Source organism: Theropithecus gelada, chromosome 12, assembly GCF_003255815.1.
Source record: "Theropithecus gelada isolate Dixy chromosome 12, Tgel_1.0, whole genome shotgun sequence".
Taxonomy (NCBI): Eukaryota; Metazoa; Chordata; class Mammalia; order Primates; family Cercopithecidae; genus Theropithecus; species Theropithecus gelada.
In genome coordinates, this window is record NC_037680.1 from 36,184,668 (window position 1) to 36,210,445 (window position 25,778).

The 25,778-nt window shown below is 39.1% G+C and overlaps 1 protein-coding gene across 1 annotated transcript in view; it reads right to left on the bottom strand.

Annotated features, from left to right (window-relative positions):
- LY75 (lymphocyte antigen 75) overlaps positions 1-25,778 on the bottom strand; it is a 94,412-nt gene that overhangs the window by 62,039 nt on the left and 6,595 nt on the right. The window contains exons 3-13 of the mRNA XM_025405438.1: positions 21,224-21,394; positions 17,213-17,377; positions 13,027-13,137; positions 11,755-11,895; positions 8,902-9,093; positions 7,835-7,992; positions 5,829-5,939; positions 5,197-5,285; positions 4,888-5,057; positions 3,600-3,799; positions 2,008-2,150 (exon numbers count right to left, since the gene is read on the bottom strand). Coding sequence (XP_025261223.1) covers positions 2,008-2,150; positions 3,600-3,799; positions 4,888-5,057; positions 5,197-5,285; positions 5,829-5,939; positions 7,835-7,992; positions 8,902-9,093; positions 11,755-11,895; positions 13,027-13,137; positions 17,213-17,377; positions 21,224-21,394 — 1,651 coding nt within the window. The remainder of the gene's footprint in view (positions 1-2,007; positions 2,151-3,599; positions 3,800-4,887; positions 5,058-5,196; positions 5,286-5,828; positions 5,940-7,834; positions 7,993-8,901; positions 9,094-11,754; positions 11,896-13,026; positions 13,138-17,212; positions 17,378-21,223; positions 21,395-25,778) is intronic.

Here is a 25,778-nt window from a genome sequence, read left to right on the forward strand (position 1 = left end):
CAAAACAAAAAGCAAATCTGGAAGATATGGAAATTTCCAAAGAAAATATTTTATTCATTTATTTTTTAGAGACAGCATCTCTGTTGCCCAAGCTGGAGTGCAGTGGCACTATCTTGTCTCACTGTATCCTTGAACTCCTGGGCTCAAGTGATCCTCCTGACTCAGCCTCCTGAGTAACCAGGACTACAGGTGTGTGCCACCATGCCCAGCTAATCTTTTGGGTTTTTTTGTTGTTGTTTTTTTATAGAGACAGGGTCTCCCTATGCTGCCCAGGCTGGTCTCGAACTCCTGGTTTCAAGCAGTCCTCTCACCTCAGGCCCCCAAAGTGCTGGGATTACAGGCATAAGCCACCACACCCAGCCCAAAGAAAAGACTTTAAAAATCGCTCAAAATCTTACTTCCTAGAGATATAATAGCCATTACCCTTTTTGATATATTTTTGAAGTCTAGTTTTAAGTGTAAATAGTATATGCTTTACTCTGATAATTTATCTTTTCCTCTGCTTAATATATATAAACATTTAGACATTATAGTATTGTTTTTATCTTAATGTGCAGGAGATGAATTTCAAACCAAGATTAACAATAGTGATGATATAGGGATCCTTACCTTTTTCAGACTTTCAGGGAAATGCACTTAACAATGCTTCATCATTAAGTGTGATATGGCTATTAATTTGAGCTATTCTTCTATTCTAATAAGAATTTATATATTATATTTATTAAATGTAAGTGTATATTTATGTATTAAACCAGGAATGAATAGTGAATTTTACCAGATGCATTTTCAGCACCTATTAAGATGATCACATGACTTGTGATTATTAACTCAATTGCTATTTGAGTACATATGAGACAAGCACATAACATAAGCAAGGGAAGTGGGGACAAGAAGTAATAAATTAGAGACCATGGCAAATTGGAGAGTCATACCCATTTCTGGAGGCCACCAGCTACTCAGTACTAACTTATTTGTTGCATAATGAAAATGTTGCTAGTTGCTTTAATTTTTAAAATTAAAAAATTTTTTTAAAATTTAATTTTTAAAGGATTTTTATTAGAATTTCACAATTTTGTAGTATTTTGTGGCCCCTTCCTCCCAGGAAAAGAACATTATAGTCTTAGAGCTGGATAAGTACTAATTGGCAAGTTTTGTTTTAAGTCTCTTTCAAAAGTGCAGACTTTATTATTGAACAAATTTGCAGACTCGCACTTCATCAAAACTGAAAACGGGCTGGGCGTGGTGGCTCATGCCTTCAATCCCAGTACTTTGGAAGGCCGAGGTGGGCGGATCACCTAAGGTCAGAAGTTCGAGACGAGCCTGGCCAATATGGTGAAACTCCTTCTTCTCTGTATATATATGTATATATGCATGTACATGTGAGTGTGTATAGATATAAATACACACACAGGCACCTTGTTTTTGTTTTTTGTTTGGTTGTGCTTAATGACTTAAGATCAAACTCCTTCCCTGGCAAACAAGGACATTCCAATTTCATATCCAAATCCCATTTTCTAGCTAATTTGTATGACTCATTTCTCCTTGACCATATCTGTACGTTCTGGTCTCAGTTCCTTTGCTTATGTTCTGATTTTTTTCTGGCTCCTTCTCCTTCTCCTATCTTGCCTTTTGAAATAATACCTACCTTCCAAGAATCAGCCTTCTTTATGACACTTTTCCTGGTTATACTCCCGGAAACACTCCCTCCCTCCTCTGAATTCCCGAGGCCCTTCCTTGCCTATGTTCTAGATTTTCTGCCACACATTGCTGTTGGACTTTATTAAACAAAGGGTAGGGAATACATTTCATTCACCTTTAGATTCCTCATAGTGTCTGCATATTAAGAGTGCTTGATGTTGCATGACTGCTAAGCAACAAATGACCTTTCAGATAATAAAACATGTCCATTTTTTTTTCCCAACAGGGAGAGAGGGTAAGGACGTGCCGATTTTGAATATCTAGAGGACATCAAATTCAGCATAGAAATTCTCATTCTAAAAGCATTACCTGAACTGGTCTGTTAAAAAGTGAAGAAATTCCTTTATTTCATCCACACGGCTGAAGCTAGAAAGGTGTGCTCCAAGGGCTTGGCAGAATCGTTCAGCTTCCTCCCAGTTCCTCTTTCTCACAATTCTTTCTGCATGGAATACCTTAGCAAAATATAACGTTAATTTGTTTTCTGGTATAATCTTAAAGTTTCACAGTGTTAAAGTCAATTACTGTCACATGTGTGGGCCCCTGAAATGAATTCTGAAAGGTGTAATGAAGGCACAGGTAAATGCACAGATACTGAGACACAGACTAGTCCGGCTGAAAGTGCCAACTCAACTGAGGGCCAGCACAGATGCCAGTCGCTGTGGTCAGATGGATGGCCTTCCTCAGCCAGACTGGGGAAGTGGTCCAACAAGATCCATGTTCTCCCGTATTCCTAGGATCTTGAAAGATAAAATGAACCAGTAGGCAAGGCTGTAAACGATACATATACATGCTTTGGCAGTAGGCTTTGGCAAAGAAATGTGCTAACAATAGAAATTTTGAATATAAGACACTGTGACCCACACAGAAATAGAACTATGTTCTGACGAGGAAGAACCAAAGAGCAGTCTGCACTAGTGTGTGAACATTGACAGAAAGTGGCAAAAGTAAACCTGGAACTTGGGCTGTTTCAAAAGAAGAAGAAAGGAGAAAAAGAAAGAAGAAAGAAGAAGAGGAGGAGGAGGAAGAAGAGATGATGACACAAGGACAGGCCAAATTACATTTGTCCCAATTTTTCAGTTCCTTGTAATATAATTAGATGGTCTTGCCACAACCCCCTGGTGGGTGGAGTACACTTCTTTGTCCCTTGGCATGGGGCTTGGCCATATGACTTACTGTGTTGATGGGATATTAGTGGAGGTAAAGTGAGCAGAGGCCTGAAATGTGCTTATATGGTTGGCTTGCCTTCTTGGGCTCCAGCGATATACCATGAGAATAACCAACCCCTGCAAACTGTTGCCCTTTCAGCCTGAGCCCTAGAATGAAGGGCTGGAGCCCAGCACAGCTGACCTGAAGTTGGGAGCAGAGGTCACCGAACTAGATCAGTCAAACCCTAGATGGCCTGGAGATCTGTGAGAATGTGAGGCTATATGTTTGTTGTCATAGCCACCGAATTTTGGGGTGGCATCTAATGGTTTGCTTCTGGGACTAGCTGACTGATGCAGACCCAAATATATAAATATAAATACATATATAAATATATATATAATTTTTTACACTATAAACAGTGCTGGAGCTATCAATTTGACAACAAGAATTAGAGGAATATGAGGATCATAGGCAGAGCGGCAGTATGGCATATAGTATACCAACTTACTGGGAAAAAAAGACTTTGGGAAGGAGCCAGTTCTTGGGCCTGCCTTTTCGGGTAGGACACGTGCAGGGTGTGGGGCTGACCACCTCATGCCAGAGGTTTGGCGACGCCCTGCCAAGGACTCTGTGCTCCAGAGCACTTTAGTTAGGTTACATAGGACTATGGAGAAGAGCATAATTTGTACAAGGACACGAACTAGGATAGTGGAAAAATAACTTCATTAAAGGATAGAATGAGAATGTCACTTTACCTTATAACAAGAAAGACTTGTGGGGAAACTCTGCCAGCCTTCAGGACAGGGGTCGTCAAGCTTAGGGGCTGCTTCTTCAGGCTCAAGGGGTCCACTCATTTTCTTGCAAATTGAAAGTGCTTTGAAGCTTCTGCAGTCCTTCACCTCCCACTTTCCAAGAGACTTTCCAGTAGACATAGCCACGCAGCCGCCCGGGGAAGCTGGGATTGAAGTGGAAAGCTCAATTAACAATTAAAATGTTAAAGTTCAAACATCTTCTAGTGTTCCTACTCTTCATTTCAGCCAAGCTGGGGAGAGAGAATAAAAAGACATGGAACAAAGAGAGGAAAGAAATGTGTTGTTCAGAATAATAATGATAGGTGTTTACTATTTGTAAAGTACTTTTTGAAAAAGATTAATCCTCACAACAAACCTTCTATTGTCATAATTTGAGGTACAGTGAGAATTAAGTGACTTGTTCAAGGTCATAGAATTAGTAAGTGGTTGCCCCCAGGATTTCTGCCCAGGTGGTCTGTTTCTAGAGCTGTACCCTAAATACTATTGCTGCTTAGGATAGTGGTTCAAATTAGCTTAAAAACTTTGAGCAGTTTTTAAGCAACCTAGTAAACCTCAAAACACAACTCTCCCAGATTCTGATCCAAAGGAAAAGCTGGTATAATAAAGATAGAAGGAGGTATGTGGTAACATACATTTGTTTGCTGTTTATTTTATGACAGTCATAATTTTATGTATTCATAAGAGTATTAAAAGTATGAAATAGTATTAAAATAAATAATGCAAGATAGCCTCCATAATTCTTACCCATTGAGAATAATGGAAGAAAACACATTCAGTTTTGATAAAAGGTTAGGAAGCAGAGAGATGAAAATGTAAAGAGCCTCACATGGGCACTTTGAGATTCTATTTGAGATTTACACAGAAAAGATTTTAAAAACTCACACTGGTGCTTCTAGCTCTGAGCCATTAGATGGTGGTTTGGGAGAACTAAGTTTCTGAACTTCTTTCACTGGATTATTCTCAAGGACATAATAGGGAAGACACAGCCAGTGCTTCTGTGTATTTTTCCATAGATAGCCTCCAATCCTGAAGATCATCACATCCCTCACATTTCAAAAGTAAGTGAGGAACACCTTTGAGAGGAGTGCTGCCTTTCACTAGTCACAGTATACTGCTACTTTAGTGCAGCACACCAACATGGCACATGTATACCTATGTAACAAACCTGCATGTTGTGCACGTGTACCCTAGAATTTAAAGTATATATATAAAAAAAGATTAAGACGCTCACCTGGCTCAAGAAAATTCCAGTTGGAAAAGGTTACAGACCGCCTTGTTCCACCAACAGTTGCCCAGCTATACTTGCCACGAGAATCTGCATCTCTCAGGCCAGTCCAGAAGTATTTTCTTAGAGATTTATCATACTTTTTCATCAAATCATTTAGGTATTCTTGCTCAAATCTACAAAAGGAGAATCAAATTGGCAAGTGTTTCACAATGATTGACTCTATTTGAAGATGCACCTTTTTCTTATGAAGACTGTTTAGCAAAAGAACTCAGAGTTGAAAGTTTCTGAGTACAAGTTGACTGATGGTCACACCTGCTAGTGATAGTCAGATTGCAGTTTGTTCCAAAAGGGACCTCATCCTCGTAAATCTTGTAACAGGTTTCTCCATGTCTCTTCCAGCCCTAAATCAGAGGAAAAATACTGTCAAACTGTTTTCCAGACTTGATGGTGTCCCCGTCTGTCAAGCATGTTTCTGTTACATTGATAGCATCTTAGAACATGTGGAAATTGAGGACATGGCTATTGAATTCACATATGTGATGGGGGTGGGATGCAATTTCACAGATAACTTCCACAAGACTGTGAGCCTGTGTCAGACAAAAGGTATGGGTTAATTCTCTTTATCCTTGGAGGCTGGCTCATCATAAGAGTATAATAGTCACTGGATGAATTATTTTTGAATATTGATAATATTAGTGGGGGAAGTAAAGACATCGGCCTTGAGGCTAGTAATTCTACAAATATTTATAAAAATTTTCAAACTTCTGCTTCTGTAAGAAGCAATATGCTGTAACTCACTGCCTTCTGGCTTGTTCTAACACAAATGAACAGAAACTAGTAGTTTCCTCAATTTTATAAGTCTGAATTATTTAAGTCTCAGCTACCATTTCTAACCAAGAAGTTGTAACACTGCTTGAGAAAATTTACATAGGGATTTCACCTACCTCATTTGGAGGACACATCTTATCAGAACTTGTGTCGTTCAGTTTTTCTCCCTTTCTCTTGCATACATATTTTAGTTTCTCCTCACATGATTGGACTTTCCACTGACCTAGCTTTGAAAGGAGACAAAAACATTTGCTTGGAAAGGAAATTATTTACCGCATATTCAAAACTGAACTCACAAAAACTATGAGAGAAAAAGAGAGAGAGGAAGAAGGAGAGAGAGAGAGGGGGAGAGAGGGAGAGAGAGGGAGGGAGAGAGAGAGAGAGAGAGAGAGAGAGAGAGAGAGAGAGAATTAATATAAATGAATTATCAAATGTGAGAACACACTGCTAGAAAATGCTACTCAACAGGCCTGCAAAGCGATGGCTCACAATCAGTTACCTCAGCATCACCTCCAGGTCACATTGTGGATAAATTTCATTTTCTTATAAGAGTAGCAATAAAACCATCAAAGGACACTTAGTATAAAAGCTGAAGAGAGAAGAACTCAGCCCACAGTTTCAGCATTCTAATCTTCTTCCCTAAGGCACAGCCAAAGTTTGAAACTATTTTTTTTTAAATTATTTTTTATTATTATACTTTAAGTTCTAGGGTACATGTGCATAACGTGCAGGTTTGTTACATATGTATACTTGTGCCATGTTGCTGTGCTGCACCCAAGTTTGAAACTTTTAGGCACATCATCAACCTCCCTTTCTCAGTTTCCTCACGTGTAAAATGATGACGGTGGCTAAAATAGCTATTCTCCACGAATTCTAGGTCAAAAGTTTCTTTCAACTCTACTTCAACCTGGACTTCAAAATTCTCTCTTTCAAATATGCTGTTTAACATTAATTTGCTTAATTGACTAAGTCACTTTGCTTTCTTCGAATTAAATTTTAATAAGACGATTGTGATAAGGGTCAGTTTTGAACATTGGAATGCTGTCTAGGTATGCCATCAGTTCACTCTTGCCCATGGGAACCCCTTTCCATTTCTGATGTTCTTTTAAAGACATGTTGGATATCATTTTGAATAGAGCTTCAAATGTGACACCTTTCTAAATTTCTTTTAAACACACATAATATTTATTGCTTCCACTTAAGTCTCTTTAGATGTCTAAGTGACACAGTCACTTTCAATAACCAATTAGGAGTCCACGGGAAAGTGATACAAACAAAACATAGAGGTACATATATCTTTTCTGCTCAAGACACAGCCTATTTTGGATTATTAAGGCTGAGCACTCTATAGGAGTAAGATGGTTTCTGAAAGATGTTAGGCCTAATTTTTAAATAAAATCATTTTTTCACTTTTCAAAGTAGTATCAATATAAAACAATCTGAACATGAATTTGGAAGATGGGATTTTTCAGGTTAAATTGTGGTTAGCCAAATATCACATTGATGGCAGAAAGGTGGGTGGAGGCCCTGGTCCTGAGAGAAAGCAGGTTGCTAGAATCAGTCTGGCACAAGAATCTGAGTTCTAAAGGGATTCTCTGTATCTGTTTGAGACCAGAAAAGATGCTCTCAGATAGGATGTAGGTTGCTTACTTAGTAATTGCTTTTATTTACCTTTTTAAAGTAACTACCAGAAAGACAATCTAGACTTGAGATTATTTTTTGCCAACCTTTGGCACCAGGGACCAGTTTTGTGGAAGACAATTTTTTCCACAGAGGGTGGCGAAGAGGATAGTTTTGGGATGAAACTGTTCCACAAGGAAGTGCAACCTAGATCCCTTGCATGTGCAGTTCATAATAGGGTTCGCCCTCCTATGAGAATCTAATGGTGCTGCCGATCTTACAGGAGGCGGAGCTCGGGCAGTAATGCTTGCTTACCCGCCACTCATCTCCTGCTGTGCGACCCGATTCTTAACAGGTAATGGTCCGTGGCCCTGTACCCTGATCCAGAGGGCTCTTACCTTTTCTTTTCCAGCTTATACACAAACTTCCCAACCAAAGAAATCTTAATATTATCATTAAGTGAAACAATAAGAATATAAAGAAACCATAGGAGGTTTCCTACCTCTCCTAAGTAGGAAACACAGTTAGGCGTCTTATTGTAGGGAACATTTGGCTCATTCTCATCCCAATATGTTAGGGTAACTTCAGTACCATCTGACCACTGAAATAAAGTTGGTATATTTATGTTCTTAAGGCCTATCCATACTTCTTCTTTGGTATCTAAAAGAAAAATGTTTTATTTCTTTGGTTTTGCTCAATTACATACTTTAATATTTATATTGTTATACGAATTTTTACATTCTGATACAGAGTTTTAAGAGCCTTTGTAGTACTCTTAATTTGGTTATTAATATGTTGATAAGACAGGCAGGTTGGGTAATGAAGGCTTTTTAAGTCACTTATGCCAGTAAAGTACACGGGTAGAACATCTGCAGGCTGAGTGTTCCTGATATCTGGTGTAGATAAACTTTGCTTTGTGGGATGAATGAAATTCTACAAATACAATCATACATATCCCAGTTTGAACAGAAATACTGTCCACTGCTGCCCTGGTATGACTCTGCTGCCTTCACAAGTGAAACAAGGAGCACCAGGCTGGCACTGAGTAGGTATCTACTCTTGGCTATTATTAGTGAATTCTAGGAAGAGATCATAATACTGTCAGTCTAGTATATTTTCCTTTACCAGTATTTAGCTTTCAAGTAATTACAAAAGTGAAGTAATTATCACTTAAGTTTTCTGAGCAACTTAAATAAAATTTAGCTCATGAGAAGAGGGAGATCATTCAATCAATGGTAGTACTGTCAAATTGGTTGCCACTAGGCACATGTGGCCACTTAAATTAGTTAAAATGAAGACTCCGCCTCAAAAAAAAAAAAAAAAAAAGTAATAATTCAGTTCCTCAGTTGCCCTAGCTACATGCCAACTGCTCAAAAGCTGCATGTGGCTAGTGGCCACCATACTAGACAGTGCTAATTGTAGAACAGTTCCATCACCAGAGACAATCCTATCTGACAGTGCTGACCTGTGGGATCAGACTGTAAGCTTTTCATTCCCACCAAGAGTCTAAAACCAGGGATACTTTAAAAAGCCTTAAGCCTTTCAAATAGGATATTTTTAAAAACTTACCCTCATTATGGAGTTTTGTGACCACCACCTCCACATCTGCTAAAGAATGAATGCTGATTAGGTCACCACCGAAGTCTTTGCATTTCGCATGTGCCTTATCCCAGGAATTACTTTCATTTACCAGCAGATAGCAAAATCCATTATTTGGCAGCCAGCCTGCATCACAGCGGGTATCTGAGTATGTCCAGACATCTGGGGGAAAAGCAGCTATTTATATTCCAGTAAAGATACATCTATTTGAATCAATAACATTGCAAATTATTTTTTCTTGAATAATGAGGGTCCTGGAAAACTGGGGAATGTGATGTCAGATGCTGCAGTGACATGAATTCATGTGGTGCCTATCACATAAATGAGGTATATATGGCATCGTAGGAATTCCCACTGGGATTCAGAAAATGATGTGACTTTAACGTGCTTCAATGCGCTATATGGCTGAGCACAGACTATTAAAGGGTTTGGACACAATCAAGGGAGAGATTGCCCTTAGTCCAAGTAGACAGTAGAAAGATGTGCTTTAAGTCAGTTTCTGACAAATCTTTTCCTGGGTATGGAATTTGTTAGGTTTCCCTCCAGTCTCTGTCCTTGAGAAGATTATAAGAGGGCGAGCCTCGTTTTCTTGTATGGTCAGCTTAGCAAGGGGATGTAGATTAATGCTCACTGTTGAACAAAGGACAGGCAGAGATTTAAGGGACAGAATAAGACGTTTATATACTTCGCATCCAAGAGACAGCAGCAATGGAGGGAAAGGGCAAAGGTTACCCCTGCACTTCTTTCCTTCCCTCTGCTAGACAGATGGACCTCACGGAATTAGTGATTCTGTTTTGACCATGATAAAGCTCACAATCAAAGGTCTAATTTTTCCAGATTAGAAAAAAATAATGACGTATAAAACTCTACAGAATACTTCTACCCCTGTTAACAAAACCAGAAAGTGAGTTGGTTACTCAGACTTCACTGATTCAGAACCATTTGGAATATCTGTTGTAAGAATGCACAGCATCTTAAAAATGTGGACAGTTTGTTTTCTTACTGAAGGATAAAGTGATTCAGATTCAGCTAACCTCTTACACTTGCAAGATAACTCAATTAACTTTAATATTCTGAAATAGCATGTATTATTGTTATATTTTATAATTATGATAAAGGAACAGAGGAAAAATATCACCCACAATGGAACTTAATGCAATCATTTTCATATTCTAGTCTTTGTCTCAATGAATATATATTTTTACAAGATTAAAATGATAAGTAGGAATATCATTTGGTTTTGTTCTTTGTATTTTCCTGCTGGCACAGTTATTTTAGTAAATGCATATTATTCAATCATGTGGAAATATCATGATTTACTTAATAATTGCTACTGCGAGATATTTACTTAATCTATCATCAATTGCTCTAGCTTATTTTCATTTGTGCTGGCTTTTCTATTATGCCTTTTGTTGTATGGACTAAACACGGTTTGAATCAACTTGGAAGACAAATGTTCATTTCCCCTATTATCTTAAAATATCCCCTTACATTCTTTATTTTATATCTAGTTTTTCCTTAAAAATTGCTCTTGCTCCTTTTTAGATGACAAGACATTTGGATGCTTTATTCCCTTCACTCATAGTTCCTTTTAAAGCAGGACATTTAAAAATCATCCTTTCCCCTTGATATGGTTTGGCTGTGTCCTCATCCAAATCTCACCTTAAATTCCCATGTGTTATGGGAGGAACCTGGTGAAAGGTAATTGAATCATGGGGGCAGATCTCTCCCGTGCTGTTCTCGTGATAGTGAATAAGTCTCACGAGATCTGGCGGTCTTATAAGGGGGAGTTTCCCCGCACAAGCTCTCTTTCTTTGCTTGCCACCATCCATGTGAGATGTGACTTGCTCCTCCTTGCCTTCCACCATGATTGTGAGGCCTCCCCAACCATGTGAGACTGTAAGTCTATTAAACCTCTTTTTCCTCCCAGTCTTGGGTATGTCTTTATCAGTAGCATGAAAATGGACTAATACACCCCTCCAGTTTTGAGTATTAGTTTCTCTCATTTGGTGAGGATGTAATTAAATACCAGGTATACATCAGGCCCTGTGCTTGACAGTCAAGGCACTCCTCTTCTCTATTCTTTCAAAAACTCCTCACACCCGTCCACTCCTCAAAAACTTCAGCTGTTCTTATGTCTCTTTCATCCCCAAACTCCCTGGAAAACCCCCCTCATTGTACACATTTTGTCCCTCTGCACCTCTCCTTTTTTATTTGATTTTTCAAGGCAAAGACCTGCCTGGCAGAGAAGGACAGAAGAGGGCCGGGTGCTGTGGGGCACAGGGTGAAGAAGCCTGGGATTACTCCTGTGTCCACAGGCTTTGCCTTGTTACGGAGGCATGCACAGTAGTGGTTCTCAGACTTGAATATGCATCAGAACCACCTGGAGAGCTTCTTAAAACATAGATTGCTGGACCCCATCCTCTAGTTTCTGATATAGCAAATCCGTGGTGGGTCCTGAGAGCTTGCATTTCTAACAGGAAGAGGTGATGCTGATGCTGTTGGTCTGGGGACCACCCCTGGAGAACCGCTGCTCTGGAGAAAAAAAGAGCCACACACGAACAGAAGTATATTTCCTATCTCGAATATCTCTGCCTTCTTCTGGGCAAGTACATCCTTTTATTTAATATTCTTTATTACCTCAACCAAAGCTTTATTCATATATGGTTGATAACATCTAACCACAGGGTTAAAAATCAAGTACTTTTCGGTACTGTCAGTATCAGGAGAAGGAAAGGTGGAAATGGATGTCGGAAAAGATTTACTTGTTTTCACAAAACTATGATTTTAAGACCTATTTGTATAAGCATGTAAGAAAGATACCTGTTAACTCCACCGTATTATTTAATGGTTTCCTGCAGACATAGGGAAGTTGAGCGTCACAAGAAAAGCTCTGCCACAGACCAGACTCAGCATCCATTCTTGCGCAGCTGGAGCCACCTATAGTAGGTGCACTGGGTCTGTCTTAAAAGGGAACATTTTTCAAAGCATTAGAATGAGAAAGTTAGGGCCAGGATGGTGGTCATAAAGAATAATTTGTATTCCTAATTTTATGCTTTTATGGGAACTCACAGTATAGTTAAAACTTAGCTAAATTGAAATGTATAAGCCTCAATGAATAATTATGTGCTTAAATATGTCTTTCTTCTAAAATATAGGATCTAAGGGGAAAATATTATGATACATTGTAGTTAATTTTAAAAACAAAAACAAAAACTTTTTCCTTAAATGACTTCCAGGTCATATTCTATGGTTAGTAGCTCTTAATCTGCTACTCCATAAAATAAAAATATTAATTTATCATTGTCATGCCATTAAGGCCTTGAGTTAAAGATTAAATTATCTTTAAAGATTCTATTTAGTGAAATAATAAAAGTATTACTTCATTTGCTGATAAGGAAATTTAGCAAACTAAATTAACTAAAGTGACTAATTGGAATTTTATTGCTCTTAACTCAGTCTTCCTATATGTGTACAGAGCAGTTTTATACTGAAATCAGTGTTAACTTTAGGTTCTACATTTGTCGTAAATCAAAGATTTTATTTTATTTTTCAAAATTGTCTAATCCTTCCTTTGGGGAGAAAGTCTTTTGGCTAAATGGCATTTTGTTTGTTTTATTCCCTAAAAGACTCTCTTTGAAGTATTTATTTGTATTAGAAAATACAACCATGATGTTGTCAGTACTTGCATGCTATAGTAGGGAGAGACCCCAGGAGTTTGAAAATGAAGGGATATGTCCATATTAGAGTTAAGCTGCAGATGAAACACAGCATGGGTGAGTCACAGCCATGCCAAGTCCTTTAGGGACACAGAATGGCTTCTGGGCCATGTGGTGAGCTCCTTCTGCTCTTACATAAAAATGCAGGGTTGTTCTAAAGGTCTAAAGGTTCAAATGCCCAGTTGTCCATGGTGTGGTTCAGCTTGGCAATAACAGTATCACAATTAAGAATGGTTTAGGAAGAAAACATTCTTCTGAGAGGTAACGATAGTAAGAGTTGCCAAGATGTGAAACTTTTCTAAGCTATTGGTGAGTGAGAAGCTTTTGCTTTTTTGAAGATTTGTTCTGTGCAGAGGGGTGGGGAAGGAGCAGTTACCTGGATCCCAGTTGAGAAAGTTTAATGGTTTGTGATCTGACCATTCCCAGCCTCTAGCAGAGTATAGCTGATTTAAACCAATCCAGAAAATTTTAGCAATGCCTTCTTTTTCTGTAAGAATTAAACAATTTTAAAAAGTGACAAAGTTGCCTAAGTTATTATCTAAATTAGACTTATTCTACTAATAACAAACAAATGTGCAGACCTTGATTGTAAGGCAGCAGTCCCTGTAGGAGGCTGTCTATGCATCAAAGGCAGGCAATGCTAATAGACAAAAGTCTTCAGACTATTGAGAAACCCAAAGGCTGATAAGTTAATTCAATTCTTCTCTCCTATTAGCTTGTCAAATTCGCTTTCATCTAAGGTAAGAACAGAAGCTTCTTAGAGTAGCTGTCTCACTATCTATTTTTAATCCTCTTGTATTAACATAGAAGACTTATCAAAAGCAGTTTCCATTGTACTTCTAGATTTGGAAGATCTGACTGGATTCTAGACCGACAATTTAAATTCATTAGGCACACATATTATTTGCCAGGTTCTAGGGATATAAAAACTGAAATGACAAAGTCCCTGCCCTCATGAGAATTTCAATCTAGTAGAAGGAGACAGACATGGATCCCTCAAATGATCAAGTTTTTCTGGGACTGGATCAGAAATATGTATAGCAGCTGTTTCATAGATAATGAAATACATATATATGACTCATGGCTCTAGGTCCCAAAGGGTCCAGTTTAGACTACAGATACAGAATGAGAGTCACACACATGCACACACACACATGCATGCATGTGCATGCATGCACACACACATGCACACACACGTGGTACAATGGAGATAGATCATTCAAATTTATTATTTGATGACCAGATGCTATCAGCAATTAAGAAAGATAGAAGGTGGGTGGATCACCTGAGGTTAAGAGTTTGAGACCACCCTGGTCGACATGGTGAAACCCCGTCTCTACTAAAAACACAAAAATTAGCCAGGTGTGGTGGCGTGTGCCTGTAATCCCAGCTACTCGGGAGGCTGAGGCAGGAGAATGCTTGAACCCAGGAGACGGAGGTTGCAGTGAGCCAAGATCATGCCACTGCACTCCATCCTAGGCGACAGAGCAAGACTCTGTCTAAAAAAAAAAAAAAAGAAGGAAGGAAGGAAGGAAAGAAAGAAAAGAAAAGAAAAGAGAAAGAAAGAAAGAAGGAAAGAAAGAAAGAAGGAAGGAAGGAAGGAAGGAAGGAAGGAAGGAAGGAAGGAAGGAAGGAAGGAAGGAAGGAAGGAAAGAAAGAAAGATGGAAAGCAGATATAATTTAGGTAGTGAGGCCAATTTCTGATACGCGATTCAATGTGCATTTGCCCACAAAAAAAATGGATGCAATCATGTTGGTATGGGTTCATGTATATTGGAAAAAGAATGTGCAAATGATGGTAATGATTTTCGATACTGCTTAGGAAGTCACTACTCCTAGATCAGTATTTACACATGGTAGTTTTCAGTAAAGGGGCACTTAATAAAAATTTCTTTTCCAGATTTGGATATTGTGAGTTTTAGAGGTTAAAACACAGTTTTCTTGGGTCTTGGGAAACCAATAGTCATAATTAGGCATATTGATATGCCTAAGAAGCTTTCATACTGGAAAAGGAACTTGAAACATTAGAAACAGATATACTTCTAAAATTAATGGTATGTATTAAATATGGGGCATGTCTGGCCAGGAGTGGGGTGCAATAAGGCCCTTTACCATATTACCTTACTTTCATTAGTTATTAAAGAAAACGGATGCATAAAGAATCATGCAACATTTGTTCCTCCAAATGCATCATTAGATTGTTTAGTAGGATGTTGATTGTCACACTTCGGCACTTTTCTCCTTGATTGAAGTCACCAGTTTCCAAATGTCAATATTCTAGGAATCTTCAATTTATTGGCACTTTTCATTCTCAACAATATTTTTTGTAAGTCTTCAGTGAGGTCTGGAATAGAACTCCAATGCCAAACATTAGCCCATTCGGCTTATTTGGCAGATTTTCATTCTAAAGATCTGAATATTCAAGTGCCAAACAATACAAGAAAAGGGTAAAGCTACGAGTAAGAAACGAGGTCTGAATAAAGCTGTAAACAAAAAGAATTGACAAAAGGCTTGTGGCCTTTTAATGATAAAAAGAGATAAAGATATCTAAGAGGGGTACGTAGTATTAACAAAAAAGAAAGCTGGGCGTAATCCTGTGCTCCTGTAGTCCCAGCTACTTAGAAGACTGAGGTGGGAAGATCGCTTGAGCCCAGGAGTTCCAGGCTATAGTGTGCTCTGATCACACCTGTGAATATCCACTGCACACCACCCTGGACAACGTATTGAGACCCTGTTTCAAATAAATACATAGGGTTCTGCAATTCTATATGTCGATATTCAAATCCCAATCTGATACTTCTTAGCTGTATGCTGTTGGGTATATTATTTCTAAGGATCAATTTCCTTATCTAGTGATAAACCATTTGTTTGATGAAGTTGTAGTAATGATTAATGGATTTATCTGGAGAAAGTAGGGCTTGCTTACAGTAAGCATTTATTAAATATTTCCAGTTATTATAAAATAGTGTGACAGAATATATCTGAATTCTTAGACAATACATGCTTGTTTACTATATAGCAATAAAGCTTACAGCTTTGTGCAAAAGTAAAAAACAACCCATGAGACCCATTTCTGCCTGCAAAGAACTTACAGTCTTATAAAAGGTGAATCCATTTATATGATGCAATTTGTTTTCAAGTCAAACTGACTATTCAAATTTAGGCTCTGATAAATACTTGTGGGTGACTTTGGACAAGTTATATTTCCTCTCTGAGCCTCGCATTCCTCATTGACAAAATGAGGATAACAATAACGTCCACCTCATAAGGTAGTTAGATGGGGATGAAATGAGATAATGTATAAAAAGCATTTAGTAGTCTGTCTGGCACATTATCATTATCATATATTATAATTATTTGTCTTTCATTCAAAGAATAACTCATCACGGACTCAGTAACTTGGGTTCCTTGATTTTTAAATATAATATTAAAATTTCTTTTTATATAGTTTCTTTTGAAAGATATACAAGACTCTGGAAAGAGTTATAGAATTTTACTGAGTACATAAAAGAAGTCCTAAATAAATAGAAAAGCATATAATTTTCATGGTTGAGAAGACAATATTGAAACAGCAATACCTTTTATTTATTTATTTTTTTTTTAAGACAAGGTCTTGCTCTGTCACTCAGGCTGAAGTGCAGTGATGCCATCATAGCTCTCTGCAGCCTCAATCTCCTAGGCTCGAGCGATCCTTCTACCTCAGCCTCCAGAGCAGCTGGGACTACAGGCACATGCCAACAGCCAATTTCTTTTTTTTTTTTTTTGGTAGAGACTAGGTCTCACTTGGCTGCCCAGGCTGGTTTCAAACTCCTGGCTTCAAGTAATCCTCCTGCTTTTACCTTTCAAAGTGCTGGCATTGCAGGTGTGAGCTGCCGCACCCGGCCAATTCCTTTTTAATGAATCTATAATTCAATACGATTCCAACTAAAGTTACAATAGGGTTTGCTACTGAAATTAACAAGGTGATCCTTAAATTCTTATGGAAGGATAAGTGGTCTTTTAAAGTTTTTATTTATTCCTATTAAGTTTTCATAATTAAAAATTAAAAAATTACCACTACCATCCCCCAAACAAAACAAAACAAAGTCCTATCCACTCTGTATCCATGTTATTAAACCCACTTTAAGATTTAGTAAAACACTCCTTGCCCCAAGGACTGTACCCTTTCACTCAGGGGGAGGACCTTTACTGAGGCCATCTAGTATAACGTAACCATCTTCCTTCCCTTCCTTTAATTCTCTATTTTTCAATGTTCAAAGAGTTTAATTGTTCACTTTTTGAAAAATCCTTTCATTTAGGATTAGGGTATCAGTCTAATCTTGCTACCCAAACTTGTTTTCTGAACATCAATCTCTCTTTACTTTCCATCACAAGATGTATTTCACAATGGTGAAATATGATTACATTTGGTACTTTTTTGCTTATGGGTTTCAGTGCAGAAGTTTAAATCCCAAGAGAGGCCAGAAAAGATACATACAAAGAAACACATCTGGATATGAAAACAGAAGAAGTACCTTTACAATTTTAGCCAATTTGCTCTATCACATGCAAATAAAATCTACCTTTAAGGTAAGTTAATTCAGCAGCACTGTTGATGCTCAGTAAATCAGCTTCTTGATTCTGACATGAAACATAAGCTTCTTTCCAAGAAAGAGCCGTCTGAGTATTAAATTGGTAGCAACTTCCAAACTGCTCGTTCTTTTCCCAATTATCTTCACAACCGTTTTCTGTTGATAAAGACACGTTAGTGATCATAAAGTAAGGACATAATGTTTTCCATTACTTAGGATGCTTACAAATACTGCAAGTCAGGGGCCGGGCGCGGTGGCTCAAGCCTGTAATCCCAGCACTTTGGGAGGCCGAGACGGGCGGATCACAAGGTCAGGAGATCGAGACCATCCTGGCTAACACGGTGAAACCCCGTCTCTACTAAAAATACAAAAACTTAGCCGGGCGTGGCGGCGGGCGCCTGTAGTCCCAGCTACTCGGGAGGCTGAGGCAGGAGAATGGCATGAACCCGGGAGGCGGAGCTTGCAGTGAGCTGAGATCCGGCCACTGCACTCCAGCCTGGGTGACAGAGCGAGACCCCGTCTCAAAAAAAAAAAAAAAAACAAATACTGCAAGTCAATTTGCATACCCTTAGGATATGCCCAAATGGAGACTGCCATCACGCGTTTAGACCATATTTTGATCACAATACAATTGGAATCATAACACACCAAACGACTCAGGCTGGTTGAAGCTTCCACTCTTATTTTCCGCTCTCCTTTTATCCCTATCAATTACAATGCTGTGTTTTCGCCCATGTCCCTGCCTGCCCTCTGCCTGAGATGAGTCTCAGTGTGCACATGTTGTGAACACTGAGCTAATGGAAAACAAGCTCATTTGAACATAGTGGCAGACTACAGAGGGTCTGCCCACAGCTTGCATAGAAACCACCGTATGTGTACATGTGTGCACAGACATGCTGCTTAAATGGCCAAGATATTGAGCCCAAGTGACTGCCTTATTTGGGAAACTATGTCCAAATTTCTCCTTAATATTTTAATAAAGAATCGAATATATATAATTCACATTACATATGATTTATATATGTATATGTGTGTATGTATGTGCATATAAACACGTATACATATGTGTTTGTAAAGTATACATAATTTCAGACAAAGAAACTGCAAGCTGTTTCCTGAATGAGATATAAAAGTTTTTTGACAACTGGTTCAAAATATATTCAGAGCCTTCTGTGTACACCCCACAAGAGGGGAAGTCCAGTGCAGGCTGTGTCAAGTGCATCCCAGGCTCCAACTGGGGGATTTTCCAAAAGGCCTCCTATAGCCAGTTACATATCAGATGTTATACTCATGATCCTACAAGCTGGAAGGGCCTTTAGAGATCATCTTGTCTAATGTCCTCATTTCACACACACGAACAAAGATCTAGAAGTGACTGTGGCAGAGCTATAATGAGGGCACTGGTCTTGTTGATCCTCTGAATGGCACATCCTGCTGCTTTAGCCATTTTTCTATGGCATAAATAGCAACAGAGATTCTGACATTTGGTAAAAACAAAATAGGGTGGATTTGAAAGCACATTGTCTAAAGGTTCATTATTACCACTGAGGCCCTACTTTTGTAAATCCAGAAGCTTCCAGGAGTGGGATGGCCGTGTGTTCACTATACAACATGACCTCCATGATTTAGCAGCCCTCAGGTTTGAGAAACTCAGTCTTGCTTCTTCCATAAAAAGTAACTCTAGGAAGCGTATGCATGCATTAACAACACTGTATGTGTCACACCCCCAAACCCCCAGCACACACACAACACCCACAGGAGGCTAAAGGCACCAAGCCACATCCCTGTCAAGGCAGCAAGGTACAGTGGGGGTAAGTATGTACAGTGGGGAAGGAGGATAAGGAATCCTTCACTAGTTTCCACAAAAATGTAGTCTGATCCTGACAGACCATTTCATGGATCTGGGCCTGCTGCCTCTCACCTGAGAAACAGGGTTTTGCACTGGATAACCTCTAAGCAACCTTTCACATCTGAATTTCTGATCCAAATAAGGAGAGTTAAATGAAGTTGATACCTGGTTGACCAAACTCTGCTTATTATCAATTACAGCTGAAGAAAATACTGGCTTTTTCTATTTTAGTAGGTAGGTTACAGGTGTTGAGAAGCTTGAGCCTCTAACTAGATACATAATCCTCAAAGACTGGTCCCCAGACCAGCATTATCAGCACTACCTGGAAACTTGCCAAATTTGGTGGTGCCACCAAAAATCTACTGAATCAGAATCTCTGGGCCCTAGATACCTGTGTTCTAACAAACTCTGCACGTAATTCTGTTGCACCCTGAAATCTGAAGTCTTAACCCAGTATAATCTCTTCAAGTTGCTTAGAACTCTGCATGCTGAAGCTCAGATTCCCAAAGGAGGGATCAGCATTACTAATACCACCTGGCTGGCTGCTCAGTTAGTCAGTATAGTGTAGCTGTTTGGGACAAGGACTTCATAGCCAGGCTTCCTGGGTTTGAATTCTTTGTTCTGATATTTATTAGCTATGTGATCTTAGGCAAGTTACATATCTCCCTTGTGCCTCACTGTGATCATCTGTAAAATGGGAATAAAGTATGGTACCTTTCAGGGTTGCTGGGGGATTAAATGAGTTAATGTATATTGAGAGCCTGAAACAGTATCTGACACCTGGCAGAGCCCTGTTAAGTATTAACTATTATTACTTAGGTCTGGAGCTCTTTCCTTTCTCTTTGCTATAGATTCTTTCAATCTATTGTCTATTAAGTAATATTTTGTGAGTACCTATCACATGTCAGGTACCATGATCCCCTGTAACTCTCACCTAATTGGTAAGAAACTGTTTCTGTTATGTGCCAGACAATGATGTAATTGCTACTTTGGTCTCTGTCTTTCTAAAGAACAGCAAATTCTTTAGCAACTCTCAGTTTGCTTCTGGTAAGAAGTAATGAGAAAAAGCACTCTGACAAACACACAGGAATGGTGGAAGGAACAGTGTTACCAATTTTGAGAGCCCCAGGAAGATCTATCTCTTCTCTTTCCTGCTCTTTGCTTCAGGCCATAAACATGCTTAATACTTCACCATTCTAAAAGTGTTTTTCAACTGATCTCTTTCTTAAACTACCCTTTGCATTTTTAAATAAAAATTACAGGAGGTCACTGTTTTGGACTAAGCTCCTGATCTAGGACTCAAAAATCAAAACGGAGTCACCCATGCCAAAGTTCCACTCACCAAACTGAAACAGAGTTGTTATCCGGCCTTTTGAGAAATCAAGAGAGAGAGAGAACTGCCTAATTTCCCAAACAGGCCAGTTTCAATCTTTAATTGGCCTAATTAAAATGAAGTTCCCTCTGTTTTAATGCTTAACCTGAAGTCACCTGATGTTAACCAATCGATTATTTCTCTATTGTTCTTACAAGGAAAGTTACTTTGAAACGACCAATCCACTCTTTGGTTTTTGTCTTTGCTTTCTTCAGCCCTTTTTCTGTCTACAAAGCCAATCCTCTCTGTTCAACGAACTGGAACACTTACAGTACTCTTTTATGAAATGAGGTGTTGCCTGATTCTAGAATTGCAATAAAGCCAAATGAGATTGTAACTACATAAATTTGTTGCAATTTTGTCCTTTGCCAACTGTCTCTTCTGCTCCGTGAAACTTGCGAGGCTTACTTCCTTCTGTTCATGCTTCATTCCACTACAACCCAGCTTCTACCCCCTCTAGTCTTCTGAAACTACTAAAGGTCAGCAGCAATTTCCTAACTGTGCATGCCTTTTCCACACTTCCTCTCCCTGAGGTGTCTGTGCTATGGAACACTCCCTCCTTCTCCTCCATGACACCATCCGCCTTGGTTCACTTCCAGGCCTGCTTCTGAAGGCAAATTCATGGCTACACATTACCTCTCTCTTCTCCTCCAAACATACACTCCTTATCCAGGATGATATTTTTGCAGTCACTTTTGAGTCGCTTTGAACTCTTCCTTCTCCCTGTTGCCTCATATAAATGTACTGCCTTTCCACATAAAGTTTACCAGCCCATACATACCAGGCTTCAAGCAGATGCCCCACTTTCGGTCATATTCATAATTTAAGGTGGTGGCACACCATGGCCCACTATGATCCTCATCAAGGATGCAATCATGATGCCAGGTCCCATCAACTAAGAATGGAAATTCACAAGGTCTCCCGTAGGAGTTCCCATCTCTGGTATAGATCTCTGGGTTGGAGAGGAAGTTGGGGAAAAGAGAGTTAAAAACTGGATAGTCAAAACAAAACCAAACCAAAACAAAACAAAACAAAACTGGGTAGTCAGCTTCAGTTGGCTCATTTCTAAAACTCTTTGAAAAACAAACATTGTTGTTTAGAATACAATATCCGAATGTAGGAATTCGGAGCATGGGTGCTGTCAGGTCTGCACATGAATGCCGGCTCCCTGCTGACCCACTGTTTGCCTGTGGGCTAGCTATCCAACCCTCTAGTAGCCTCTGTTTCTGCTTTTGCAAATTGGGGATAGCATTCAGTGATCATCCATGTGAAGCTTCACTTACTGTGGTGTGATGAGGGGCTGAAAGAGCCTGGCTTGGTCAGGTGAGGGTCTACTAACTCTGCTGTGGGCCGCAGAGCACTTCACCAGAAAGGGTGCCCTGGCTGAGGTTACATTTACCTTTATTTTCTTTTCTTTAGAAAGTGTTGGAGCCAGAAAAATTACCTTGGAACCACTAAGGGTGGGTGTGGACTTTGGAACCACCTGCGGAATTAGAAAGATGGACAAATAGTCCCATTGTTCAGAGACTGGAAGTAGAATTGAGACTGTGGTTTATAAGCAAGTAAAAGGAAGAGCTGCTGAATTTCTGAGTAGATTCTTGGGGAGGCACAGGGCATGGTGATTTGGGGTGTGAAAGAAGCAGCAACGTCAATGGGGCAGTCATGTGACTGGCTGGTGGCCAGTGAGGTAGTAGATTTGGCTTTTATTTTAATCATTTTCCCTGGTACATGGGGAGGAACTGAAAAGTGATTCCAACCTCAAATATGCCTGGAAATGCTGGAAAGAGTGTTTGATACTTATATCAATACTAATTCTCTTGGAAAGGTGTTTTTGTAGAACGGCTAACTCTGTATCTCTTTCTGCCACAATTTTCCAAATCCTCAATTTGCTAAAAACCTCAGTCATTAACAGATCAAATAATGGTCATTAGATAAATCATAGTAATCAAATCTTATCACTCTTTACCAGGCAATTAGGGTTCCCCAAAATGTCTCACAGATGTGCTTAAAAGTGTGCTTAAGACAGTATTTGAGGCCGGGCACGGTGGCTCAAGCCTGTAATCCCAGCACTTTGGGAGGCTGAGGCGGGTGGATCACGAGGTCAGGAGATCGAGACCATTCTGGCTAACATGGTGAAACCCCGTCTCTACTAAAAATACAAAAAACCAGCCGGGCGTGGTAGCCGGCGCCTGTAGTCCCAGCTACTCGGAGGCTGAGGCAGGAGAATGGCATGAACCTGGGAGGCGGAGCTTGCAGTGAGCCAAGATCGCGCCACTGCACTCCAGCCTGGGTGACACAGCGCGAGACTCCGTCTCAAAAAAAAAAAAAAAAAAAAAGACAGTATTTGATTCTACTTTCGTTTTCTCAAGTATCTGTCTAACTAAAGTGTGAGGCCATTTAACAGCTTAGAATGTATTAAGCAGAACTCTAGCAAAAGGTAGTAATAATCTGGATGCTTTTCTTCACAAATAGTCTTTTAAAGATCACTGGCTTCATTTTGCTATGTCATATAAATAGTTTCAAAAGGGTACTTCTGTTAAAGAGTATGTTGACCTTACATTTTATAAGGATTCTGCTTATTACCTATGTTTCAGTTTAACTGCATCAAAAACCCCCCAATAGCTCATGACCAATTTCTCTTCCCATATTACAAACCTAAGAGGACAGTCCCTGAACACAAGGACTGTTCCTTGTAGAACCATCAGTTTTCTTTTCTAAAACCTTTGATTTTTGGAATACAAAGTGCCTTGGTATACACTTCTGCCATTTGTTCTTTATCATAAACCTGTGAGATCATAGGGGAAGTATTATATTTGTCTGGGAAATCCCCATTTTTGCAGAGTAGTCAAGTGAGACATTCAGGCACTCAGCCGCAAGTGACAGGGATGAAAATGGGCTCTCTCTGATTGGACTCTTGACCTATAAGGACAACTTGTGACATCAGTGGGTGCCTTCTCAAGTTTCAAGTTAAATTTCATAGCTCAAAGCTGGGCTTCAATTAATAAGCTCTCTAAGTCACAATACATGCTTTGAAGAATGATAAGCATATAACCACCACACCAGAAGCAGCTACATTGCGCTAACTGTTCACTAAGCGTTTTGCTCCCACACATTCTTTGCTGATGCTGGACCTCTTACATGCCATGGGCTTCCTTAGCAAGACAGGCTTTCCTGGGAAGACTCTTCTCTGAATGTACAAATTTATGGTGATAGCATCCTTAAAACAACAGCTTTATTATGCAATAGGTACAAATTTGTGAGATGAGGTGATTATGCAGAAAACTAGCAAATTAATGTCATCAGTAACACGAGACAAAATAGTTTCAATGGATAAAGGGGTTGTTGGCAGGCTTCTAAGAGTTGCCCAGAATTCTGATAGTTCTGCAGCCACCCTACCACAAAAAGTCCATTTCCTCTTCATGATTCACCAAACATTCAAAATTTGAAAAGTCCTAGTGAGATCAAGGTATCTTAATGCTATAAATGTACACCTGGGTGCTAGGTAAAAGCAGTTCACTCACAAAATTTATACAATTTCAGTTTTCTCTGAGATGAACATGACTCACACAGGATGGGAGTTGGGGTGAGAGGCAACCCAAGGCACAGTGATAAATTAATGTTCTTGTATCACAAGTGAAAACTTTGTTTATACTGCTAAAGCCAAGGGGGAAAGAAAGAAGCTGTTTGGGGGAAAGGAATACTGGTTTTGAGCCCTAGCTTTGCTGTAACAAGCTAGGTAACCTTGGATTTCACTTTGTCGGGACTCAGTTGTCTTGTATGTTTTGTTTATATACTGCTAGATAAGAAGGTGGGGACAACAATCAGTATTGAGAGTCTGAGTAAAGGAGTCCTAGAGAAGGTCCCTAACTTAAGACAACAGTCCCTAACCTAAGAACAAAAGGGATATACATAAATTGAAAAGGGTAGAATTGCCAGGACTTCATGTTTGATTATACTGGAGTGGTGGAAGAGGCAAGCCTGAAACCTCTCGGGTGACTTGCTAATTTCTGACATGTAGAACTTAGATGGTACCAGTCACCCAGACAGAAACAGAGAAGAGGTGGCAGGTTTGGCCTTGGCTTCTGTGCAAATTAAAACTTGAGGTATGCCTTGACTAGTCACAACTATGTATGCTTTTACAAAAAAGATTTAGTGTTTCAAATATTATATTTGAAAAAGTCAAGAAACATTTCATGCCTGTGGGCTATGCTGGTGGCATTGCTTAGCTCTCTCTGGGTGGTCCCCTGGGTAGGTCCTTAACCTTTTTTGTGCTACTGATCTCTTTGGCAGCTGGGTGAAATCCATAGTCCCCGTCTTAGAAGAACATTAGAAATGCATAAATAAAACACATAGGATAAAAAGGAAAATCAGTTATATTGAAATGAAGACACTCTGGGAACTGAGGGAGTTTAAGATTACAACTATGCCCCTCAAAAGAATTAGATCAGGAGGCTAAAAGAACACTGCCAAGAAAATTATCCTTTCTGATCCCTGGACAAATACAATGAAACAAGTTAAATCCAATTAAAAGGCTTTTTTTTTTTTTTTTTTTGGCTCTGTGTTTCCTCTTAGTTGGCAAGTTGGAGAAGGGCTTTTGTGGCACAGAATTTAAATTTGCCATTAAGTCATATCCAGAAAGCAACTGCTTTACTTTTAGGAGGAAACTGGCTCGCAGAAACAGACTGTCAACTATTCAAAGGTTAGGGATTGATGAAAAGGAAAACCCCATCTCTAATTCTCTAATATTTCTCCATAACAGAACTTGACATTCTCAGAACAATTTCTGCATCCTCACTAGGAAATAGAAAGACTAGAAAGAAAAACTTGTGTGGATGGATAAAGGATAGCGAAGCTGCTATCCTGCCTTTGAGGTCAAATTTAGCTTCAATGATCTTTAAGAGAAGAAAGCCACCATAAAGCTAGGGAAATTTTTAAAGAAAGGCAAGGAGAAATAATAGGACTTAGAGGACATAATTATATGCATATTGACATCTGGTGTAATTTAGAGCAACACAATGAAAAATATTTGCTTGGGAGATAGCTAATTACGTTTAGTGGTTAAAAAAATAAATCTACTCATTCTTTAACTTGGAAATTAGTTGTAGTCCAGTGCCTAGACTCAGAGCTAAGTCCATGGTCAGCTCCCCACAAGGCAATATTAATATACTTATTTTTGGAAGCAACTGAAAAACTCCACTCTTAAAATGCTGAATCATAAATATAAACATCAAAATTTGGTTGCTATGCCAAAAATGAAAATAAATAGGAAAATCCACTCAAAATTTTCCCATTTTATCAAAATCCATAGGCAAGAAAAAATACATTTTTCCCCCTTC